The following is a 27,229-nucleotide window of genomic DNA, read 5'->3' on the forward strand; positions in this document are numbered from 1 at the left end:
GCCGCTCCTTGCGGGCCCCGCGGCTCCGCCCGCCCCGCCGCTGCGTGGGGACGGCCCCGCCGCCCGCGACCCACGGCGCCCCCGGCGGCGGGAGGACCCACTCCGGCCCCGCCGCCCCTCCAGCGTGGCAGGAAAGCCTATTTAAACATCGAAGAGCCCCAACCGTCAGCCTCCGATCGCACCTGTCTGGCATAACGCTTCCTTATTTTATTTTGTTTAAAGAATCCCAGCAACGCATATCACGGCTGATGTTTTTCCAGCATAACTGCTTCTGCATTAAAACACTGTTCTAACAGCAGCAAACAGGGAAAAGCGATTCCTTCTACTTTCAGAAGATACTGCTTTAAGATATATATGCCTCAGAATGCAAGAGTATCTTAGGGACTCACATCTCAGCACCGGATCAACACACTGGTGAAGGTGCAGCACTCTGCTCAGTCCAAGTTTTCGCATGCAAGGAGAAGAGAGGACATGCTGTAAAAAAGGGGATTGTTCTTGTGCAACTTTGTGGACAGATAGCCGTACCTCTAATTTATTTGTTCATTAAATGTCTTGGCTAAGCATAATTCGGTGTAAGAAAAGAGATAAGCTACATCTTAAGACTTTGGTACACATCAATCCTAAACATAGAAAGAAAAGCTTTTCTGCACAAGTGTATCTTGTTCTGAAATCACTACTGTAATAAGACTATACTTTACCCTAATTGTACATGCTCTGTGTCTTTCAAAAGATCAAAACATGGCTGATGAAGAACCGTGTATTTTCACCTGAAATAGAGGATATCTTGTCAGCTATCCAAGTTAGCTTTGCACTGTTCAAAATATTTGCATTCTAAAAAGTTTATTAATAAAGTATAAACAACTGTAACAAAACCAACATCAAATTTTTATTATTTCAAACATTACAAAAGTTAGGGAGCCATTTAAAAAGAGAGTGATAATGCCCACGTTTAACATCTAGAAGTTTGTCTGCAACTATATACACACAGCTACTTGACATTCATCCAAGAGAAAACAAATATTAACAATTTTGAAGAATCAAGAAATTTGATGTTTCCCACCAGCAGCCTTGGAAAGAAACTTCTCAGCAATAGTCTAGAGTATGAGGTAGTTTGTATTGTACATAAGCAATCGTCTGTACAAAAACCAGAACCAGAGCATGTAAACGTCTTAGTCATCATCAAACTGCACCTCTAGTTTTGTTTCTTGGGAATAATTTTTTTTTTTTTTTTTTTTTTTTTTTTAAGACAAGACTACAGGTCAGATAAACTGAAACCAGAGTTTTACTATGATCTTCAGCTGGGCAGCATTTCACTTCAGCAGATTCACCTGCTAAATACGTTAGTTCATGAAAGGGAGTTAAGTGAATCAACATCACGTTCCTCCCACATGTACGCAAAATTATGAGATTAGAAAAGTCATCAAGGGACCTTCATATGAAAGATTAAATACATTATGTATATAAGTATAAAAGACTTCAGTATTTAAAAAACCAGAAGCACACTTTAAAGAAGGATGTGAGGCTTTGAAGAGAAAGAAGTTTTTCCTATTTTTTTTTCCAAACAGCACAACAAAGCATCTTAATTAGGAATTATAATAAATTGAGTTACTGTATCTAAACTGCATTTTAAAGTCTTTAAAACCAAACTGAACCCAGAAAACTATGACTCAATGCAGCATTAGTTTACTCTCTCCTCCTCCTCAAGTGTTTCCCCATTCACTTATGCAGATAACTGTTTATCAAGGTAAAAGTAAATATAGAAGTAGCTATCCAGTATCGGAAGGAACAGAGTACTTCCTGTTTCTGGTTTGTTACAAGTACACTGGTACTAAAGCGACCAGCTTAACAATCACTTTATTAAACAAAGGAATGTGTATTATTATACTGAAAAGAAACCTTTAAAATCATCAAATATGATTTCCAGTTTAGCTTCATTCATACTAAACAGTGCACATCAGCACTCACACCCCACACTAACCAGTTATTTACATTAAGCAGGACCAGAAGAAAACATACAAATGCCTGTAAAACTCTCCATCTTCACAATCATAAAATGTTACACTTGTGGATACTTTCATGAGCCCCTGCTGGAAGATTGATGATGTAGCAAGTTAAGGAAGCATTTTGATAACGTAGCGCTTTCACAAAAACACAAAACCTGTTTGAATATGTATTGGTGTTTGCAAAGAAAGCAGCTAACAAGGTTTTTCCTCTTTAAATAAGAGATGGAAACGGCCACAGCTAGAACAAACTCCGAGTCTTCTCTCAATGCCAGAGAGAAAGAAAGAAAATTCACAACTCATCTGAAAGTTACACCGTTTTCTGTTCTAGCAACATTATTCATGAACCATTCTCTCCCCAGATGTGTTTAAATGCATGATACATCTGAGGAAAACAATCACATTAAGATGCCAAGAAACTAGGATGATATAAAAATGCAAAATCATTAGACATTAAAAATTCAGGCCTCAAAATTAAAATAAATTACACCAAAGGTGACTTGCAAATCATCATGGACTTTTCTACTCCTGAAGATAGTGAAGGTTCTAAATCCATCTATTAGCTCGATCTCAAGTATATCTTTGGCATATTTAATTAGCACATTTTGTACAGTGTTGCAAAAAGTGTTAAAGGTACAGCCAAAAAAAAAAAAAAAAAAAAAAAAATAAATCGATCTTCCCATCCTTATCTCAGTAAGTCAATCTTACCTTTCCCCTTTCACTAAATAGCGTGGAGAAAAAGGATATCATTGCCTCAGACTGCAAATGGCGGAGCAGCTTCTCTAAAGGGGAATAGCGGCACAGGGATGGAACACAGCCCACCATGATTAGTTTGTGCTTGGCTCTCGTGATAGCCACGTTAAGGCGTCGCCAGTCCTTCAGGAGGGTGCCAAGCTGTTAAATAAACATAGTCTGCTTTTATTTTTCCTAGTTAAATTTCAGAATTTAATTTAGATAAAAACCTAATTTTCAAAATGCATCTGTTAGAATTGACTGATACAAAGTTCGTATGACCAACTTACATTTTCATCATTACTGTTCCTAACGAATGATACAATTATGATGCTTTTGTCTCTTCCTTGGTATTTGTCTACTGTGTTGACTTCCACTCTGTTCTCCTTCAATTTTGCCATCAAATCACTGATTGTTTTTAATTGATGCCTGTATGGTGATATAATGCCAATGTCTGAAGGCTTACAGCCAGCCTGAATGAAGAAGAAAGAAGAAAAAACAATTGTCACTGCAGTTAGCTTAGGATACTCATTACTGTCAGAAGACCCTCAAGGATTTAGTTTTGTTTTTTTAAACAGCGCTGCAAGAAACTGTATCTACACTAAGTCGTCAATGGAACTCTAGGTACAACTGGTATTAACTAAAGAAAATATTAGTTACTGCAAGCTCCCAAGCTTCGTCTTAACCTAGCACAGAGACAGATATCCTCGAAATCCACATTTTCCTTTCTTCCTCAAACTGTGAGGCGAACATTCAGAACTCCTGGTATGTACTAGTCCTGAAGTTGACTGGATGAAATAAGGAAGAAAGGCAAATCCTCTCCCCTCCATCACAAGAAAGTCCTCATCTCTTAAAAGAATTTGGCATCCAGCTTTTTTTGCATTGCAAATCCAACCAGGAAAGGGACAGGGAACTGAATGTGGACCTCAAGCTCCTCACCATACTGACATGTAGCCAATCTTCAATTCACCCTTCAGATTATCCCTCAAACAATAACCCAACACATATAGTTGCCATTACTATAGCAGCGTCCAAACGGTTATGAAGCCATCCCTCTGAACGATGTAATAAAGTAAAAGATACCTTAATAAATAAGGATGTGAGGAAGAGTACTAGTTTAGCTTCTGTCACATTACTTACACCACCTTTTTCTGCATGTTCTGGTGCTGGGACCTTTAAAAATATAAATGGAAAATAATGACTCTTGCTGTCTACAATTACATACTATATTCTGATCCCTAACTCACCATATCACATGTGCTTTTATAGTAACAGTTTTAACAAAAAGTAAGGCTAAATGCCAAATTTTACACAGTATAAGCCAAATTTTACACAGTATAAGAGCCTATGCGGCAACTGCAGAATACTGCATTTGCAAAACAAGTTGAAACAATCTGCTGAAATGAGTTTCTAGTACTAGCAAGTCATCTTAAAGAAACTGCCAAAGCTTGATCATCTGACTTTACAGTTCACACAATATAAATAACATAAAAAAAAAAAAAAAAAAAAGACATTTCCCAGCCTGACAAGGTAAAAGAGCAAACTGTATTTTACATGGGACTTTGTTTTAAGGCTTTCCATACAATGTTTACAGTCAATTTTCCCTATTTCCTCAGTGGAAAGGATTTTTTTTTTTTTCATTTAAGTGTTTAAAAGTCTACATTAAAAACTATATGAAGAACTATCCAAAATAGTAGTATTAAACTTTACTTCCAAATTTCTATATTTTTTTGTTTGTTTCAAAAAGGTACTCACTCAATTTAACTATTAACTCCCTTTCCCTGCATCATGTATGAATGAGACCAGAAAGCCAGAAACAAGCTTAGAATGTAAACTCTTGTCACTTTGGTATCGCAGCTTTCTAATTTATACTCTTTCCTTAGCTCTTGTCTTCTCTAAAGTTTAAGTGGTATCATTAGCAATGAATGTCCCTGATGTTGTCCTTCTAGTAAACCGGTATGCAGCTAAACATCTGGGGTCAAGTAACAAAAACCTCTGCAGTCCAAAATCTGCCTCTGCTTTCTGGCTCAGCGTTTCATTTACTGCCATTTACTACTTCACCTATTCCACTATTTGCCTCTGTTACTCTGTAACATACATCAACTTTGTTTTCTTAGATGCCACTCTGTTCGGTTTTCCTTCTAAATTTTTATGACAGCATTGCCACTTAAAATAGGAGGTGCTATAGTCTGTCTTAAAGCAACACTCTTGGAATCCTGCTACAACTAGTTTTACTTCTCTGAACAACCACCCCAATATCATCTGAATGGCTGAATTTGGAGATGGCTATAATAGGGTAAAGTAATACATAGTTAATATTTGTAAGAATATTCCAGGTAAGTGGTATCTGCTTGCTAGAACAGTACCACTGCACACGTACAGAATCTGGCAGTGTACAACATGCATCAAAAGCTTCACAAATCCAGGAATTCGACTGACTGGGTAGCTCATAAAGTGTAATCTATGTTGGATGCCTATCAACACTAAAGCACCTCAAATGAACAAAAAAATAATCTAATAGACATTGACAAACCCATATGTGATACTGCTGCCAACTCTACATAGCCATTTTTTTGAGGCTGCATATTATTAATATTATTATATTGCATATGCATATATTAATAGTTTATTTATATTAGGATTCCAGCCACGTGCAAAAAAAAGTAGTCTGCATTGTGTTGCTTAAGTAGCGTACTACATACTACATATCCTATTTTTCTGCAGTGTCCTCCAAGCTTCTTTTACATGACGTAGTGTGTTTTCAGCATGTTGCTTAGATGATAGAAGCAGAAAGCATTCTTCCTTCACATTAGAAAATTCCGTTGCCTTTTCCAAAACAGCAGTTTCTCCATAACTTGTGTCTCAACAGCTACACAGCTTAATACTTACTCTAAGCTAACTTGTTTTTACACTGCCATCATGCACTTAATCTACCTGTTGTTATGACCTCTCCTATCACAGCTGAATTAAGCTATACTGTTAGAGCTGTGCTGTTTTGGGTTTGGGTTTTTTTTTTTGTTGTTGTTGGGGTTTTTTTTGTTTCTTTTTGTTTGGTTTTTGTTTTTTTAATTTAATTATCTGAAAACATCACACCTAAGAAGCCTCCAGCCTTGCATGTGTCCCCTTCAAGCAGAAAAGCACTGTTTTAACAAACAGTTGGTTTCTATCCATGCTAGTAACAATATAGCCAAAGACTACGCAAAAACTATTTTAGCAGGAAAAAAAATTCTAAAAGCTAGGTCATGCTGATGATGAGAACACATGCTTACCTTTGTATTTATTATGGTAGCATAGTACACAAAAAAAAAAAAAACATAGCAACAATTTTGGTCTGGAGTTACTCAGAAGACTGGCGTTCAATCAACGGTTTAGTTTTTCAACATTCAGTCACGAGCTGCCAGAGGCAGTGCAGACTGACACACGGTTTGGCAGAAAAGGAACAAATAGATTTCCAATTACTGTCATAAACATGTTGCATTATTAAAGAGAAAACAATAGATGCTTTATTTTTTTTTTAAGCAAACAATAAATGCAAGCTTCCTGGTGTCATATGACAGTGTTTCTTTCCTTTTTCCCCTTTTGTATCCATCCAAGTATGTTTCCTCAGAAGCTTTTCTTGGTTACACTATGAACAACAGTATGCGGGGAAAAAATACTATAAAGTCAAAGAAAACAAAATAAATGCTGGTTTTGTGTTTGGTGGGGTTTTGGGGTTCAGTTTTTTTGTTTGGTTGGTGTTATCTTCCCCCTCTATGACTACCACAAAACATGGGAGTTTTGACAGGAAGTCCAAAGAGATATGATGTTATAGCCGAATGTCTCAACAAAACCAAGAGTATTTTTGAAAATGACATTTTCCTGCTCGTTCTACAAAAAGAGCAGCTTTCTTAGACTCGAGATGGGCTTTCTAGGGAAGAAAAAAAGATTAAATGGAACAGAAACTCTAGCTTTCGTATTACCAATTTTGGTTTGATTAATAGATGGACAGTGTATCAGCCAGTTTCCCTGGGACCAACTGTCTTGCATTTCAGTGAAAGGGACAGCAGCTATTGAGGCATTCCTGGAAAAAGTCCCTCTGTTTAGTTTAGGCATTTCCAGAAATTTCTCTAAGTCACTGAAGTAAACACTGTGTTTCTTTTTAGATCGTTGAAGAGATTCTATCAGAATTGTTATTAAAAAAATGAATCCTGTAGAACGCCCTGAAAAGCACAGAAAGATTGGGGAGTTCTGTCCAGGGTCAGCATAAAAGATCATCAGTTGGTACAATTATTGGCAAAACACAGTATTAATAAGAATCAACATAAACGCTGTTAGAGAGGAAGACAGACTCAGATCTTCATAATCTAGTCACTAACTACAGTGACAGCAAGTACTGGAGACCACAAATATGTACTAGTTTATGAATCTTTTTCCACATGCACTTAAACTCTTCCTCATTTTACCCAGAAGTCAGTTTCTTCGCATAATTCTTATCCATTCTTGAGTTTTATATTTCTGGCAAAAATTTGAGCCTCTATGAAAGGACACACCTAAACTTACACCTCCCTCACACTTCAGTGTCTAGAATATCTGCAATATTCAGTGGAGAATTACAGTTATCCCTGCCATTGGCACACAGCTTAGACACCGCTGACCCTCGGCCACTGGAAATGAGGTCATTCCGTGGTTGCAAGGGCATCCAATACGGCTACACACATTGAGCTATGTTCTGCATATGAGAACAAAGTTTACAGTACATTCAATACCATTGGAATTAAACTTTTCAGCTGCTCTTAGATACTATGTTTCCAGCAGTAGCTGTACCACCCCAATTGATCAGCTATACTAACAACATCTTTGTATGTTGCACATTTTACATATAACTAGAAAACCATTTTTATAGATGCTTAAGCTGTATGAAGTTTTACATATTGACTGTATTGAGAACTTACATCAAAATACAATTTTGAAATGAGAACATAACAAACTTTACCTTCTCTGTGTTCAGAAAACACACAGGTGTGTCTGGATCAAGTACTTCTTTCAACCATGTATTTGAAGCATCTGCAAGCTCCAGTTTCAATTTCTTTAGGTTGGGCAAGTTCACAGTGGCATTTGACACCTTCTCTGAGCCACATTCTAGTTTGCCTTCATACACTAACATGTTACTCAGTGACATAATTTTACTAAAGATTTAAAAAACAAGAAAAGGCGTCAAATCTTGCAGTTTCAAGCCCCCATTAAAAACCCCAATATAATAAAAGTTTAAAATACCTATTCATTCTGTATTGCACAGTTAATTGGACAACAGCATTTTGGTTTTGTTCCAGCCTTTTAAATAAGCTTTCACTCATGCCAAGATCTCTGTTACAAAACAAACCAAAAATGTATCAGGTAAAATATTGCAAGACCCTTCCCAGAATTCATGTTATTAATCATTCTCCAGCAGCATTTTATCTTACCTTGCTTCAGCATTCAGTACAAGTGGAGGCAGCTGCTGATGATCCCCTACCAACACAAACCTTTTGGAGCAGAATAGCGGGCCCAGGCAGATAAGCTGGCTTATTTGGGAAGCTTCATCAATTATACAGAAATCAAACTGCTTCTGAACAAAGATGGGGTGATTTACTCCCATGCAAGATGTTGCTACCACTGGCTGAAAATTGAGACAGACTTTAAGGATAAGGTACACCTTACATCTTTTAGCACTACATTTTCCAGGTTAAAAGAAAAAATATATTTCCCATTAAACTAAACTAAAATGTAAAATAAATCAAGTTATTAATCCTTAAAATCAGACCAGTGCACCTTACATATATACTGGCCTCACACATTCTTGCATCAATTGCAAATGACAAACAAAACCAGCTTTAGAGCAAACAAGTAAACAACTCATTCCTGCCATGTGTTCAGGATGGTATCAGGTTCTACACATATACAGTTCATGAAGTGTGCCAAAATAACTACTGTAAAAAAAAAAATTAAAAACCCCAAACACATAATTTTCTAATTCCAAAGAGAAGACAAAACAGCAGCACAATTCTTCCCACCACTGTGCTTCCACTGCAATCTGAAATGACTAAAATATGAAACATCCCTTGTGACTTCAATCATTCCCCTGCAATGCCTATCAACAAAAAAGCAAACTGCAGCTTTTGCAAAGTTGGCATTTATTCCAGCTACCATGAAGCTTCACTCTGTCAATGAATTTAATTTAAAGCTGCCACTGACTCACAGTTTACCCAGCTCCCATTATGGTTTGTATTAATATTCCCACAGATAGCACTAATCTTTTAGTCAAAAATTAGTGGTCAGATCAGCTCCATAGCACACCACTTCCTCTTCCCCATCTGTGGATTTCACAAATGGTACAACTAGCACAAGTGGGAAAGAGGGATAAACAGTAGAATATGTGAATACACAGAGGAGGTTGCAGCAGTTAATCACTACCCCTACACACAAGATCTCAGATAAAAGCACTGGAGTCTTTGGGAATTATTACTTACAATGATAAGTTACTTTGTGTGGACATAAAAAATACTTTTCAACTTTCAGACTGTTAATGTTGGTCATTATCGGCTATAAAGAAATTGCAGCGATGCACGGAATGATTATCTTTTTCAGCTCAGATTTCTTACAGTGGTAACACACCCTTGGAATATGTTTCTTCTCTGCAGCATCCAACCAACCAGATTACTAATGTAATTATCCTTAATAATTTGCAGGGCTAGCAAAAACACTTTTCTCACCTGACTCTTATAGACCTCTTCCAAATCTGTTACAGATTTAATTGATTTGGACCTGCAAATTTCTTCTTCTGTAAATTTCCGTATATCTGGATGAACCTTCTGAGCTCGCCCCAAGCGCAAGAAACCAACTTTGAATTTGGCTAGCTTTAGCAGGATATTGTCTACAGCAGTGTGTGTAAAACTAGTCAGAAGAACACTGAAGCCACAAGCAGAAAGAATTCTCACCTAATGAATGGCAAAGGGAAAGAAAAAGAAAGAGTTATTAGTTCATATACAATAATCAGCAATCCCATGTTTGACTAGGTAAAAAACACAAGAAGTTTTGGAGGAAGCCAATAACAAGTTTGACTTCATTTATACGTAGAAGTCTTTCTGGCCAGATCTGCCAGTTAATTATTGTCAACAAAATAAGGGCAATAGATCTGATGGTTCTCTTACCAGCAGACTTACTATACATGCTGCAAACAGCAAGAGCTAACAACATCCATGCATGCTCACAAATTGCACTGAAGAGAAGGAACTGCACTCTAAAGATCCTCACTGTAAGAACAAGTCATGCAGCCCATTCCCACAAACACTGTTCTCCATGACAATTTAGCCACAACCAATTCAGTAGAACGATCTGATAATAGCAGCAGCTCTCCAGTCTCCTCTTTCCCCACAAGTTGGTGACAACTGCAAGTGAGATGACACTGCTATTTCAAGAGTAACAGCCCACAGCCTGAATCCAGTATGCTCCTACAGTTGATTCCTAGGGAAAGGGAACCACCAACTAGAGGAGATGGCTAGCAGGCTGACAATAGCTTCAGCACCGTAGTTTCATACTATTTACAATGGACAAGTTACTGACTTCCCCAAGGAGTCCTTTTTTGAGCTGCAATTCAGGATTTGAGGACACGCTGACATTTGGGGCCAAAGAATTTCAACATTACAGTGTCACAGAAGTTATTAAATATCACACTTCAATCTCTTCCCTCCCACATTTATTCCTACACAAGCAAAAGAGAATCCTACTCTACAAAATACATTTTTAGTTCTACAAAATATAAGTCCTTAAGTAAATAGAAATGTGTTTTCTTCTTTGAAATTATGCAGATACCAGTAGACTAAGTCATGCTAACTAACTTTGGACAGTATATTTTATACACAGTTTATTTAATGCTATTCTGTAAATCTCACAAAAAAAAGTAAACATCAAGGTACATGATCTTACTAGAGCACATATTGTAGTAGTTTTTCCTGTTCCAGGCATACCCACAATAAGCGTGTAGTCTTTTGAAAGCAGCACTTGTTTCATTGCCTGTTTCTGAGGCTTATTTAGACCTTTAAGAAGAAAAATCAAAATGAAATGTCTACACTTCATAAACATTGTAATAATTGCTAAAGCTAATAAAAAAATCAGTTTCCTCCTCCTCTACTAAAGCCCTTAAAGAAAAGAATAGAGCAGAGTTAAGTCTGTAGGTTCTAATGAAGTAATGATATTAAACATGATACACAAGACACCTAGTACAGGACCCACATTACAGTCCCAGAAATAAATCACTGAAGACATTTTTATTCTTATACCTTTTGTAACTTTTTTTCTAATACCCTAAATGATCACCTCCATATGATATCGTGTATGGGCATTTCTATTTTATCATACCCACTTTCATGTTCAAACATACGGCTCACAGCAAAGGGAAATGAGTTGCACATATAGCAGCATCTTGTTTAGAAGAAACTTGACATCAGAGCTTTTTCCCCGGTCTGATGCAAATAAGCAGCACATTCAAGCTATTTGGATTAGGCAAAGCTTAATAAAAAAAAAAAAAAAATCTTTGAGTTTTTATAAAAAGCTGTATTTGCTTAAAAAGAATTCAGTTAAATTTCTGTTTTCACAAACAACTGTCAGAGAACAATTAAATATTTTCAAATATGAGACACTGCGACATACCTAAATAAATTTTGTTTTTAAAAAAGAAAAGTGTCCCACAGAGCATCACACACTACAGAGCAGCCAGCAAGAATGATTATACAAGTGAATGCTTACACCAAAGCCAATGTCCTTCCACTCCCTCAAAGTCCACTTCCTCTATCTCAAGAGCCTTCCCTGTTCCTTCCTTTTAATCATATAGCACTCTGTTTGAAACTGCAAGCTGCAGCAATTAACAAAAGTAAAATAAAATTTTAAACAAGTATCTGGTCAGGTCTTCCAACTAGTTTAAGAGTAATTTAATCACAGGAAGACATGCAAGGTAAGAACTTGTTTTTTAATTTTTCAGCAGAAAGTTATCACTGGACCCCAAAGTAGGAAAAAACAATACTAGTGTGACAAATGCTTTGGCTACAGAGACGTACTACTAAACAGAGGATTTTGGAGAAAGTGACTTTGTACCCTTTAAAATATTTGCAACAGTTTCCTTTGCTTCAGGCGGAAGGACAGAGCTCAAATGCTGAATAAAACGTGGTTTGTGGAAGTCAATTATCAAGTTGCGGAGCCTTTCACTGTGGATAAAAAAAAAAAGTTACTAGTTGAAAAACTTTACCTGAAAATATTAGAAGTGTGAAATTAATGTGATTTTTCATACCTGACTGGGGAATCTTTCATCAGTTTGGAAAGGTTTTCAAAAGGGACCCCTATACCATAATCTCCTTCTTCATGATCCAACCTAAATATGGTGTTCTTGGGGAGCTTTGACAAATTCCTGAAGGATGACAGTAACAGGGACAACATAATTGTGTTTACAAGCAGTATGTTGATGATTAAAGACTTATCACTATGTGTTAAGCGATATCTTCCAGAGGTCCCAGAGTGAAGCAATAGCTAGAAGAAACATGCTATTAACTTATTTAAGTAAAACATGATTAGAGCCCAATTTAAAGACAATATAGTCTGAATAATGAAAGTTACTATTAACACAGTAATCACTCCATATAGTCTCATGTTGGACATGAATAAGTGGAGTTTGCAAGCATGCTTTTATTCAAACAACCTAGTTAAATAGCTGACCAAGTACTGACATTTTCAATCAAGAGAAGAGAATTTCTGAAGGGTACTTCCCCAAGCCCAGCAAGAAGAGTCAGAACATGTCGGAGCTTTTTGGACACCTAGAAGTACCCTTCCTGAAGCCAGTACCATAGTGTCTTCAAACAGATATTTTTCCTTTTGTTCTATTACCTGCCCAACAAACAGGAGACTTTTGTCACACCGACTTCTCTAACATAGCCAGTAGCCAAACCAAGTAAACCATTTTCCTCTCCACTCACAACCACGCGATCACCAACCAATAGGTTTGTTCCAGGTATGGCACCATTTCTACGTTGGAAAAAATGTAGATACTGTCCCTCGGAAATTTCCTTCACTTCATCAACTCTGATCATGTTTCCAACACAATCGCCAGCCTTCTCTCTGAAGAGAGAAAAAATTGGAAAAAGAAATATATTTTAATATTAAGATCCTCTCGGTAAGAGAAATATAAAAAAACCCCACACAATAACAAAACACAACATCAAAACAAAAACAAACACACACACACACACCAAAATCCCTAAAGCAACCAAAAAAAATAACCACCAAACACACACAAGAACCAGGAAGATTTACAAAGTGACAAATAGTCACTTTACAATAGCTACTTTAACAAAAAAAGGATTGTAGGAATATCTAGAACCATTGTATTTGTTCCAAGAACAGACTCTAAAATTTAGGCTAAAGTTATCTATAATTTCCTGTTAAAAAAACAATACTGAAATGTATGGATCTACTTCACTAAGATATTCCATATTTGCTCATGGAATTGCTTGTTTCACTTTAAACAACTCAGCTACCTTTCACTTCTACAGATGCCTTGAAATGGGCCTACAAACTACCAATTCTTTTCTCCATAGCTGCTGGACTAGGTGATGTATAACATGCTACTTGAGCCAACAAGAGCCCTAAATCTGCTTTTATCCACCTTCATAGCCACACCCAGGGGTATGGTCCAAAACACATCACTGTTTGTCAAGTAAACCCTCAGGAAAGCAGCACAACGAACTGGGCTCACAGTCAGCACCCAGCCTCAGTGCCCAAAGACAAAAAAAAAAAAAAAAAAAAACACCAAACCAGAATTATGCCATTTTTGCTTCTGAAGACTGAGATCAGAATTTGCTGCTTCTCATGTGTGACTTAACAACAACAAAAAAACAAATACCATATTGCAAATACAAAAGCAGTAAATCTATTAGGCTCATGTCTCCATTAGGTCACATCTCACAAAAAGCCTACCTATGCTTTCTACAAGCACTAGAAAACATCTAGTTTGCCTTGTAGTGATAACACAAGTTGATACTGCCTCATTTTTAGTTACTGAAGGGACCGCCATTTGTACCAGGTCAGAAATTGCATTTTACCTTTCCAAAGAAGGTATCATCCATATATTTTTATATCCCTTTTTACTCTCTCCACTTTGCAGCTCCAAGGTTAACATTAGATACCACAGGCTGAAATATTCTAAGTGGGAGTGTTTCAGGTGCTGGGTCTCTCTTTCAATAATGGGTACCATAGCAGGAGGAAAAGACACACTGGCCATTTTTTGTTCTACAGCTCTAGGAGTACAACCAAACACAAGAAAGAGTCAACTCGTATATTTTTTTCTTGCAAGTCTATATGTACATAATGCCAATCTAAATATATACTGTAACATACCAGATAGATTAATCTATCATCACTGAAATAAAGTTGAATCTGTATCCTTTGCTCATTTTAATAATCTCATATTAGTAACTTCACATCATCTCTATGATTTTTAATTATTAAGGACAAGGTCATCAAAGAGCAATTAATGACATTTCAAAGACAGTACTGTATACATTTAGATAGTTGATCTTTTATTCCTTTTTTGTAACATATGAATACTATATTGAGATTTAACTAAGCAAAGGGGATTTAATAGTTAATACACAAACAGACTTCAAAACAATTTATCTCAAAAATATCAATAGACATTATACCTAATTACATATACAAAATGCAACCAAAGTGAAAAGTTAGACCGAAAGTGAACAGCTACCCAGTTAGTAATAATCCCTTTGCTGTAACAACTGAATATTAGAAATAATATTTCACAAAAACTAGTTTGCAAAAACATATTGTGTATGCTCACAAAGCCAGCTCCCTCAACATACACTTTTACCTCTACAGTTTTAAAAACAATGAGGCATTATATTTAAACAAGATCACCCCGAAAGCCCTTCTGTTCTAACATATCTCATTTGATCTCTTCAGCACACAATTCTGGTTCTGGGGTTTTTTTGTGCAGCACAAGGACGAGACTAAAATTTAAACCAGTTTTTAAAACAATTAAATAACTATGTAAAAATTTTTCAAATATTTGCCCGTGATGACTTTTTAACAGGAAATGTAATAACACTTTAGCAGAGTTATATCAATGTACCATTACTTGTGTGATACCTTACAGGGAAACAATCTCCTATAGAGTCCAAGTGAAAGAGTTGTTGTCCAGCCATGATTCGGCCTCAAAAGACTGCCAATTTCGAAGAGTTGCAAGAATATCGCTTTTTAAAATCATAATTATTATTAACTTCAATATAACAGATATCTGTTATCATCATCAACTATGTTGTTGAGACTTATCTCAGATTTTGCCTTGCAGAAAGTGTACCCAAGCAAACATCTTAAGTCTCTGCAAGATCAGGGACTTGCACTATAAAAGTTGCAATGGAGTCTACAGAACATTCTTTTGGGTGCAAGAGTCCTCAACAGAGAAATAAGAAACCATCAACCACAAAAATTAAATCAAAATCTCAAAAGCTACAACTATGTAAGTTTATTTAAAAACACAAGTCAAACTCTTTTTTACCTGCTGTATAGAAAGCAATTGAGTATTTGGGAGCAGTATTTACAGGCTTGACTATCATCAGTTACAGGAGGCAAAGCAGCAAGCTGTGACTGCTGTCTTCCCACGGCAGATTTATATGTACTGTGCATTAAGTAGAAGGCCACATGGTTTCTTAACTTCATTAATTCTGTCAAGAAAAGAACAAACTAAGCTGATGGTTTTGGGTTTGTTTGTAATAATTTCTAACTCAAAAGTAACTAGCCATCAAGTTTAGTCAGCCAAGAAGCGAGTACTCATATAGCAAAGTATTAGAGAGGTATTAATAAAACAATTTTTTAGTGTAAGATTATTGGAATTAGTAACATCATACCAAGTGATACATCTCTAAGTACAGATATGTTCATGAGAGTAAACTTTTATTAAAATGAAACATTTTAGTAATAGTTAAGATAATTATGGTTTCTAGGGATGGGAAACAACTTTACCTCTTCGGTCCATGCGAGTTCCAGAAACAGGGTACATAGTACCAGTTTTAAGATAAAGAAGAAATCCAGCTTCAGGATCTACTCTCCGTTCCAGATTCAACAATGTATACAGAATAACCTACAAACATTATACATAAACTTACTACAATGTATTAAAACCAAAATTTATATGGTTAGGCAGCCATTACTATAACAAGTAATCAAGAAGCTTTAAGTAGTAAGCACCTAACCAAGGATTTCAATTAAAAGACACTTTCCTTAACAGAAGCTTGTAACCTCTAGAGTTGCTACCTCTAGATCAGGCCAGCTATCTGGAAAGACACTAATTCCTGAAGCAGTTTGCCTCAATCTAATATTTCAGTGTAATAAGAAGAGACCAAAGAACAGGTATTTCAGGATAAAAACTATAGTTTGAAAGTGCTAAATATATATATATATATATCACTCCTCAGTTCATTTTCATTTCCTATCTGCAGCTTTGAGCATGCCAAGATCTGCCATCCATAAGTCTAGATTATACCACATACAAAATGTTTCACATGCCGAAGACAATAGGTCACCTAATAAAATAAAAAAGTATACGTAGCCACTGATAGTGAAATTAGACATTTGGGGTTTTTGTACCTGACTTCTGTGCTCTATGGAGTTAGATTCCTTGCCAGACTTGAGCTCTAACGGCATTATCCTAGACTGTAGTCCAGACTGGCGATGGATTTTAACCCTGGCTGTAACATCAACCTTTCCCTTCAACCCAAACCTGGGAGACCAGATATTCTCTTCAATGTCCAAAATATCTACAATCTCTATCTTAGAAGATAAATCTTCTGTTTTTTCACCACTTGACCTAGGAAGAAAATGAAATTGGAAGTTAATGATTTGCCTTAATTCTTAATATTTAAATATTAAAATGTGCTGTATTTTTGTATTACAGGTGCTATTTAAGCACTAGCTGTAGAAATAAAGTGCATCGAGTCTCACTCAAACTATCTTCCCATTAACGGAGGAAACATCAGATCAGAAAGTTACATTAAATTGCACATTGGCAGGTAGCTTTGCTGTTCACCTCAATTTCGAAGTTAAAAAAGAATCTTAAACGGGTTTTAATAGTTTTTGGTCTTTTCTGAATCACCACACTCTAAAACACTTTGTTTCTTCAAGAAGTTTAATTATATACACTGGAAAGTAGCATACAGATTGTACTCAGACCTGCCATTTCACTGAAACATAACACGCTATGGCTATTACCATTAACAGCAAGAAACCATAGACAAAAATAGCTCAGCAGCAGCTGAGTAAAATCACTGTTTCACTGATAAACTTTTATCTTAGCGAAGAATTACATTTGACTAATAAGTAGTTTCACATTCTGATTTGCAGTCTTGGAACATATTTACAGTAACTTCTAGCTTAGTAGATCAAATATGCTTGCTTTTCTAATTACTAACATTTTTAATTTGTACCACACTGTTTACAAGGATTTTCAGATCAACAAGATTGTAATGTCAGTTCACCCTCAGTCTTGTCTACCCCAGTACTCACAATGGCAGCTAAAGGTGCAGCTTTCAACACTAGCTATTTTGGCAGTGAGGCCGTGAATCAGCTCTGTATCACTGAACAGATTTGCATTATCAGCTCCATATCACTGAACATATTTGCATTAAAAGTGTTGTTCTAAAAATTAAAAGTGAACCAAACAAGATAAACAACTTGGAATGGTTTAAACTTTTAATACTGGCTTCTTACAGTTTTAGTTGCATTTTATTTTGGTTAGCTGGATTGTGCATGAAGTCTTCCGCCCATTTAAAAAACGATGGCAAATATTCTTCCACTTCCTGCATTATTTCTGTTTGTTTCAGATTTAAGTGATACCTAAAAAATAAAGCCATGCTCATTAAGGAGACAGAAATATTAGATTTGCTGCTGGTACTAACAAGATTTTGCCTCAAGTAGCAACGAGATTAGTGGAAATAACTGTCAAGTTTTAATAAATATCTATAAATGGTAGCTAATGACAGATTCGTTAAGGTTCAACTCAATTGATTAATTCATAAAATTAATGAAAATAATAGAACTGCAAGAAAGGCATACCAGACTCATGATTTTTAAAATGGCTATTCCTAAGTTTTATGCAAAATTGAAAACATTTTAAAAAATATAAAAGACACCATTTGCTTTTTGCCTGAATACACTGATCTGCTGCTTGTTTTTCACATATATTTTGACAGGCTTTAGACCATTTTAATTGGAAAGGAATGTTGTTCCTCTGCAGTTGCTACACTTACAAACACACAAGAAAGCAGAAGTCTCATTAAACAGAATGCAATCATGTGGCATTAGATTCAGTGCTGGCATTCACTGGAAATGATGGATTTCTCTGTCGCTGTAGAATAATGACAAGTGGGTTTTGCACAAAAAGGTTCATACAAGTGCAAATGACCAGAGCCAGCAGACTTATGTAACTTACTTTTCAATCCCAACAAATACTAGCCTACATACGCAAAGAGGAATTGCAAATCAACAGTTTCAGAGAGGTCCAGAGGGACACAACAGCCTTTAAGTAATCCTAGCAGTCACAATTCAAATTATCTACCTTCATAACAGAGCTAGAGTAATACGTCTTGTTACAATTTTAACTTCCAACTCATCTGAGGCCAACAGATACTGACATCACCCCAACATAAAATTTATAATAGTCTAGATATAATATTTTTTTACATTACTTGAATTAGATTTTTAATCAAGTCTGCAGTAAAACGTGCAAACTGACAGCCATTCATCTTGTCATTTTCTGATGGAAATATGAAGACTATTTATTTGGCTAGCATTTCTATCAGCTTTGCAGAGAAAGTAAGTTAGTTGAAGGCCCTCTAACAATGGAGCCTATAAGTTGCCTCATAAAGATGTGAAAATATCAGACATCTCAATGCTTGGTCAGCCACAAGTTTCAAGTTCAATTCCTGAAGATCAAAATTAATAACTCTCAATCACATTTAACTCTTTTGGGAGATGCCTGGAAATCTAATGTTACAGGCACAAACGCTCCAACCTGCTTGGCCACAGAGAAAAAAGAAAAACAACACACACATAGTTACACCAGAAGCATAGTTCAGATCTATAGAAGTAGCTCAGCAAGGAAGGCAAATTAAATTACATTATGAAACAGAGAATTATCTTACTAAAAGATCACAGAATCATCGAATGGTTTAGGTTGCAAGGGACCTTGAAGATCATCGAGTTCCAACCCCCCTGCCATGGGCAGGGACACCTCCCACCAGAATACCCAAGTTTCATTGAGCAATATCATTTGGCAGAATATTCTCCCGTTACTAGTGCTACATTTTTTAAATCAGAACTTTATGTGCTCATTCTAGTGTTCCTACCCTGTCTTCCAAACACAAAAGACACCTGCATTGCTACTTACATTTCTTTGAGATACTTTTGTCCATATACAATTTTATTTGCTAGTTCTTCTACTTTTTCTTTTGCCAAGTTATTTGTTACCGACTGCTGGAAAATTTCATGAAGAATTGTACCAATGAGTGTTTGGCGCGAACCAGACTCTGAGCCCTGCAACAGATGTTATATGATACATATATGCATAAAGACTTATACCCACTTCATGCCAACTTTTCTATAAAATTTCTGGGGTTTATTTGCTGTGTATGATGGACTGCACTTATTTAATTGCAAGATCATTACAGCTTTCACCTGACTAATTAATATCTATTTAAACCTGACTGTGAAAACAGCCAAATTGAAATGGGTCTCTCCTATTGCTTAATTGCTCATTTTTACCCCAACCCTGATAAATGTTAGGATACAATCCCTATGTGATTGACATGTGAGAAACAAAAGCACAGATTAAAATGAATTCTGAGCAAGTTTTGCCTGTGGGCAGTATTAATAGCAGTATTTCCTAATGCAAATGCTTACCTTTACAATCGTACGGATATTATTTTTTGCATGACGCAGTTTCCTGTGTGTTACCAACTCACACAAAATTATTCCACTTATAGAATCATAGAATGGTTTGGGTTGGAAAGGACCTTGAAGATCATCGAATTCCAACCCCCCTGCCATAGGCAGGGACACCTCCCACTAGACCAGGTTGCTCCAAGCCCCATCCAACCTGGCCTTGAACACCTCCAGGGATGGAGCTGCCACAGATTCTCTGGGCAACCTGGGCCAGTGCCTTACCACCCTCAGAGGGAAAAATTTCTTCCTAATATCTAATCTAAATCTACCTTCTTCCAGTCTGAAGCCGTTCCCCCTCATCCTATCACTACATGCCCTTGTAAAAAGTCCCTCCCCAGCTCTCCTATAAGCCCCCTTTAGGTACTTATTGCCCAAATGGCTCAGAAGCCCATCTATCACCAGGACTGGGTACTATCCACTCCTAAGAATTGAAAGTGGTACTAAGTTATGACCTCTGCATGAGCTGCCACCAAACAACTGGAAATCTAATCACTGTGGTTTAAGTACTTACTGGTATAGTTTACAGAACTGGCCCTTGTGGGTTGCACTCACAACTGGTGAGAGGTGTTACCCCAGAGTCAGGATCCTCTGCATTGTCCCTTCCAAACGATTTGTTTATTCCCATTAGTCCCTAATGAAGGGCTGACACCATTTCACAGTCTTTATCTCCTGTACTTAATTTTCTTCTTTCAGTCACAGGCTCCCAGCCAGCCTGCTTACCACTCCATTACGACTTCCTTGCCTATTTGGATTTATATTACTACCATATCTGGAAGTTTTCCTCAGCTGAAACTGGCAGCTGTTGCTTCTCTGCCAACCACATATCAGCAAGGACACTACCACAAGAAACTTTTCCTATTTCCAAGTTCCAGCAGCTGGATTCAGATTCCGGAATCAGCCCACACCTATTCTTAACTGAACTGACTGATTTTTTCAGAGGCTTTTAACTTGGCCAAGTGTGCTTATGTTTTCATATGGTTGAAAAGAAGCATATCCCTCACCAAGGATTCATATCCACAAAAATGTGGCAAGAGATTATCCAAAAAGTTGCCAGAACTTTAAGTGGGAAGACTACTTCTTTGTCCCATTAGCTATATTAAGAATACAGGATTATTTCAGCCTCAATTCTCAAAAAACAAGAAGTTTAACCAGAGACAGACAGTTTCCATTCCAAATTATTCTATGTTGAAAACATTATGACTAGCTAATAATGACATTTTGTATTACAGCACCACAGCCAGTTTTAATATTGAGCTAAACCACCAGTCTCAATGGAACAGTAACCCATTAATACACTTGATGCTCTAGAATTAACACTTACCCGAAACCTTTCGCTCAGCACTGCTCTTCTCATACATCGAATACTGTTTGATATCGTAGTGCCAGAAAGCAGCAGATCTGGGTAAAGAACCAGGTATCCAGATTGTTCATTTATGACCCAGGTACCAGAGTTACACTCCCCTTCTAAATGAATGATGTCTCCTGGAACAACCGGAATGGACTCCCTGTAACATAATGCATTTGAACCACTGTTTGCAAGCTACAGATACAATGTATTAGAAATTATACCTTACTATATCAGATTCAACATACTTTGAAATGGGAGAATGTTGTGATTCTTTTTTAAGAAGTTGACCTAAATAAATTCTGAAAGTGAATAAAGGAATTTTTACTGACAAAACTTTGAAGATTTCAAGTACTGGACCATGCATCAGGACAGCCTGAATGTAGGGAAATCCTGTTGACTTCAAGTCATTACAGATTCATGTATCAGCATTGTTGTTTTATACTGGCATACTACTTTTTCCATTACATGAGATCTACCTTTTTACTTAACAATTCTACTTGTTTCAGAAGCTCAGCAAAATCTAAAAATATTTTTATTGATTTAGACATTTCAGAGCTTGATATCTTTGATATTTCTTCCTTCAGGAAGTGGAGTCTTATACTTTTCTCCCATCTTTCAGACTCGCATGGAAAAATCAAAAGCAGTGCCCAATAGCACATGCACAACCGTGTGTTTCAAAAGACTAAGCTAGTTTTTTCTTCTGTAACACCCCATGCAATGCACAAGCCCCCAAATTAGAATTCTATCCTTATGTGAAAAAAAATTTTGCAGTAGAGCTCAAGCTAAGATGATTTTAACAGACCCCATAAAACCCCACGTTTCACAGATATAGCTTTGTACATTTGTATGTACAACAAGGGTACATCATTTAGAAAGAACACTTCTAATTATTGCAAAACAATATTTAAGCAAAATCGACTGCTTAGAGTTTCTTGTCTTGCTATTTGTTTGTACAAAGACACATTAAAACTTTAAGGTAGCAATATCCATTCACCACAAGTTAAATATCCATTACACTAATATACTGCTAACATTACATTAGATGAAGGCTGTTTCAGGACTTCACTTTTAAGACAGTAAAACTCATCTCAAATGCAACACAAAGCAAACTGACTTAATCCGGTATTTTATCCTTTTTTCAGACATCTACATTGTTGTATGAATTACCAGCCATTCCTAAGAATACACAGTTCTGTATCATCCAGTGACTGAGATGCTGTGATTGTCAAATGTTTCTCAGGATCACTTCCGTTTCTCTGTATTACGCTGACTTCCAACACACGGTATCTGTTGTTCAACCCATTCTTAAGTATCGTGTCAGGGGAGTCAGTCACTTTCTTCTGAAAACTGAAGTAACAACTCATTAACGAAAAGACATAACACTATATGAGAAGAAAACAGCCAACCCATATACAAGAAGAAGGGAAGCTTCAAGTATAAACCCAACTTTAACCCTCTTCAATTTTTTATATACATTTAGTGTGGTTTTTTAGCTCTATGCAGGTAGAGCATAGGAAATCTCTCTAGTAATGTTCCCACATTGTCTCTTTGAATGACAGAGATGAAAAACAATCATTTGGACATATGAGAAATAAGGAAGGAGGCATAAATATTAAGTAAGTCGCTAGTGCTTCCTTTTGGCGTCCATGTATTCGTATTCATTTAGAAGTTAATTATAACAGTATGGCAACCCTGCGCTTGTGAGAAAGCTTGTATGTCTTTGGACACTGTAAAGCACATAAGAATTCCCACTATCACCCAAGTACATCAAACACAGCTAACTTCCCCCCACGCACACCTTTAACCTCAACACAATTAGAAAAATGGTATTTAAGGCTCAGTTTTCCTCTGGCCAATGGCCAAAGTTTCCCACGGAGCGGTCAGGCCTGCCACTCTCCTGACGCCGAGCGATGCCTGCTAGAGCTGCAGAGGACGGAGCTGACACCAGACGCCCGCACCCGGCCCCACAGCCCGCCCCTGCCCAGCGCAAACACCAGTCACTCGCTAAGCGGCGGCGGGTTCCTCTCACCGGTTACTCCAGGCAGCCCCGAGCGCTTCCAAACTCTTCCCCCATCCCCGCGAAGGCCTGTGCCACCCCGTCCCCGCTGCGGCGGCCCTCAGGGCTCCCTCCCGCCTTCCCCCGCAGGGAGCCGAAGGGGCCGAGGGAGGCGCGAGCCCGCCCCGCTTGATTAAATTTCAAACTCCCCGCGCTCGCGGCCACCTCCGCCCACTCGTTCTTCTTCCCGCCGCTAACCTCTCCGCCATGAGCAGGTCCTCCGCTCAGTCACGGCTCGTCCCGCCTCAGCTCCGCAGCCCAGCCCCACCACGCGCCGAGCAGTCAGTCAGAATGATCCCCTCAGCCCCGCGCTTCACAAGACCCCTCCGCGGCGCAGGCGCAGTACAGCCGCACTCCCTGCCCGCCTCCGGAGAAGCCCCGCCCCCTAGTGCCTCCCAGCTCGCTCAATGGCGGGGAGAGCGCTCGCGCAGCCAATGGGAAGTGCCGGGAGGGCGGTTCTTCGCCCGGGCGGGGCGGGGCGCGCGCTTCCCGCGCGCGGGCAGAGGGGTTGGAGGTGCGAGGTGGCCGTGAGGGAGCGGTGGTCTGGTGCGGGTACGGCTGTGCTGGAGAGGGTAGTTCTCAGGCCCCCCGTGTCGTTGATTTCCACAGCGCCAAGTGCTGCTACGACTGCGGCCCCTCTTCTGATACTGGTGCATTAGGATGAGGTAAAATATTGCTCCCCACCGCTTATGGGTGGCTCTCAGCCCAAGAGTCAAACTACTTCTCTGATAAGAACCTGTTACATTTGGTGATGTTCACTGACGGAGGCTTTCTGAGGTGATAAGGACGTTTCAGATACACAGATCTCCCTTCTTTGTTTTTTTTTGGCCACAAAACCACTACAAAGCATTCTGGACCTGAGACCATCCCTTCTAGCAAAGATTGAAGGACACAGGTATTAAATCTATTCTTAATAGACCAGTATGTTCTGTAGTTTAAATGTCAGGAAAATGATGTATTAAGAGTTTGGTCTTTTATCTCTTTAATGTTGCCAAACATTGGGAAGCACTATGAGGCTGCAGACCTGCAAAGACGACAGTTTTGGCCAATGGTTAAACACCTCGACAGAGGATCAAAGCTTGAATATTAAAAGGTGAGAACATAATTAAAGTAGCCCCTTTACTTTGGGACAGTCTTGAAATGCATGCAGTAAATTACATTAATGTCACTTTCCATTGCAAAACCTCTAATATAAGCTTACATGTAATTTAAATTAGATGTTGATACTGTTAAAGGCACAGTTACATAATTTGGTATGGTATTAAAAAAGATTACATAAATACTTTTACTTTGTACACTTGATAACCTTGGGTTCTGTAGTCTCTTTCATTTGCCTGTACATCTCCCACACACTAAGAAATATCTTAAAATAATATGGTTATAAAAGTACAAAATATGTTTTAAATATTTTTTTTTAAGTTAGCTAAAATCCAAGCAGTCTGGAGAGTCTCTACAGGGAGTCTGTGAAATCCAGAAAAATACCAAACCTTACTTTAGTACCAAAAGTTGTAGTAAAAGTGTTTGGACTACGGCTCTTAATTCTTTCTGGTATCTGTGGTTGAAAAAAAAGTTCTTACAATTGTAAGATACATCAGCATTCTACAAGTTTGAACTGTGTAAATTCAGGAATTTATTGTCAAAAATTTGTTAACCACAACATAATGAAATCTGTTCCTTCCAATCCTGTAACAAACAGGGAGTTAGCTATCTATACTTATAAATAGTTAACGTGCTGTATATGCCCTCATTTTTTAGACCACAGATTTAATCAAGGAAATCTATGAGGGAAACCTACAGCTGTGTCTTCCCCAGCAACTGACTCAGTGATATATATTCGCCTGCTGCCACCCCAGGTGGCAGGTTTATTCCTAAAGCTAAATCTGAAATTAAATTTATCTTGCATCAGATCTAGCAAGTGTGCAGCCACAGCGTGAGCTGGTTCACTGAGATGACTCCAATAAAATCCATTAATTTCTTTTGGTGGGATAACCTTTCATCACATCAGTGGAAGCACCATGGTATGTAGTCCATCTACCCTAGATGAGGCAAAATAACAGCACCCAAAGGTGCAGTTAAACAGCAGAATAAACCAGTATAAATTAGCTGCAAAGAAAACACTTAACTTCCTGAACTGGTTTACTATGCAACTGTGCTAGCACCGTGGTAAAAGAACAGGTCAGATCCTGCCAACAGGAGTGGAAAGGAGAGAGTACAGGAATCCTAACTTGGACCAGCCTGCAGCATGCTGGGATCCACTCTGAGGATGATCAGGGGGCAGTCTGTCACTCATGTCCCTGAAGCAGACATCTGCAAGCTGAACAGACTCACTCGCACTAATTGCACATAAAACCCCCACAGTTAAGGACCAAGCACAGAGATCTTTTCTTTTATACTTGTTTGAACTGAAAAGATAGAGTTGTTTAGAGTTGCAAATGTGAGACTTATTACAAGTGCCTTGGTGCTCCTTTTTCAGGGGAGGGGAGAAATTTGATAAGTGTCAATAGAATTTGTCCACCTTGAGGTGTCAGCTCATTTAAATGAGCAGCAAAAACCATCTGGAGAATATTAGTAATGAAATAAACACAAAGAGACATTGGAATTAACCGGTGTAAAAAACAAAAGGTTCAAATATGTGGAACTTTTCTATGTAATGACAGCAAACTGCACTATTGGTCATACATAAATGATTTGTTAAAGCAGGCAAAATTTTTAACTGTAACAATGTGAAGTATGGAGTTTGTTTTAAAGACACAATGTTTAATCACTATACACAACCACCCACCCACCCACACCCCCCCGAGACTGAGATTTTCAAGACGTATCATGGATACGCCTGTATGAGACTGTCTCACCTGAAAGAGTCCTAAAAAGGTGAAGCTTTCTTTTCTCCTTCTGTGTCAGAGAGTATTGGAAATAGGCGGGTTTAACAGAGTTTAAAAATATTATCCAAGGCTATGTAACCAGTTATACACAGAAATAATTACTTCACTGGACAGCACTATTAGTTATGAGATTATGATATGGATTTTTAGGAAATAAAGACAGAAACAGAAAATTCAGGCCCCTTCCATTTGCTGAAAAAGTAAACAGAAAAAAATAATTAGAAAGTATGTGATTAAGGCATAGAAATGAGCTTGGCTGGAACCTAATCTTGTACTTTTTACTGGCTAAAATTAGATAGGCCTAAAATCCATAGAGCTGTCACTGGAGAAAGAAAGAGGATTTACAAGTAAGTCCCATGTTTCCATTGTGGTAGTCAGATATTCTAAATAAATTCTATTAATTTTATGCTCTAACAGAGTAAGAAATACCTGAATAAGCTTTCCAGAAAGAGTCAGAAATAGCTACTAAAAACCAAAAATAAAATAGAAACTCCAGTCTCCTCCCATCTAGCCCCTGGACGAAAGTATTTTTCTTTCATAGACCTTGTTCAAAAGTATTAAAATGCTTCCAAAACAAAAATTATTCATACAATTTTAAATTTTATTTTGAAAAACTAATCCTGAAAATACAGCACAATTTCATCCAGTATGTCTATTTTTCACATTCAATATCCTACTCAATTATTTAGGGGACACTTTTTCCTGGTCTTTTCCTCTCAAGAGTGAATACGCTGGGTTCTTTTTTATTCTGCATAAGAACGGCTTAACTTTTCACGACGCAGCTCAAACTTATTCAAGTTCCTCAAACACATCGCTTTTAGTAAAATTAAGATGTAGAACTCCAAACATCCTTACCAGTATTAACATGACAAAGAACTAGCACCTGAGAAGATGCTTATTTGCTCACACAGTAAAACAACACAGGAAAGAAAAATGGCACATCTCTTTTTTTTTTTTTTTTTTTTTTTTTTTTTAATACAGTGGATTTAGTTCTATTTCCAGGACTTGTTAAAGATAAAAAATCACTGTGATATTGGTTAGTTTTCCTTTAAGAGAAACTAAGGATCAGATTAAAAGTCTTATTTATTGTCTCTTAATTAAGAATTACAATGTTATGTAGATTTACCTCCAAGGGCAAACATACAGATAATTCTAGAAACATGCATTCTTTCTGGCAACACATACAAATCACACAAAGACA

At 37.5% G+C, this 27,229-nt stretch overlaps 1 protein-coding gene across 1 annotated transcript; it reads right to left on the bottom strand.

The window, feature by feature from the left end:
* Positions 1-2,398: 2,398 nt before the first annotated feature.
* DNA2 (DNA replication helicase/nuclease 2) lies at positions 2,399-22,454 on the bottom strand (the record flags this gene model as incomplete). Its single annotated transcript, XM_082486061.1, has 20 exons — positions 2,399-2,419; positions 2,709-2,894; positions 3,023-3,205; positions 3,816-3,905; positions 7,705-7,897; positions 7,986-8,075; positions 8,174-8,367; positions 9,461-9,685; positions 10,674-10,783; positions 11,838-11,947; positions 12,031-12,147; positions 12,621-12,851; positions 13,835-14,029; positions 15,304-15,469; positions 15,768-15,885; positions 16,392-16,611; positions 17,511-17,636; positions 19,189-19,334; positions 21,064-21,247; positions 22,258-22,454. The coding sequence occupies 20 exons, from the start codon at positions 22,452-22,454 to the stop codon at positions 2,399-2,401; spliced, it is 3,102 nt and encodes a 1,033-aa protein (XP_082342187.1).
* Positions 22,455-27,229: the final 4,775 nt, after the last annotated feature.

The sequence above is a fragment of the Vanellus vanellus genome (genome assembly GCF_965231255.1).
Source record: "Vanellus vanellus genome assembly, chromosome: 7".
In the NCBI taxonomy this organism is placed as follows: Eukaryota; Metazoa; Chordata; class Aves; order Charadriiformes; family Charadriidae; genus Vanellus; species Vanellus vanellus.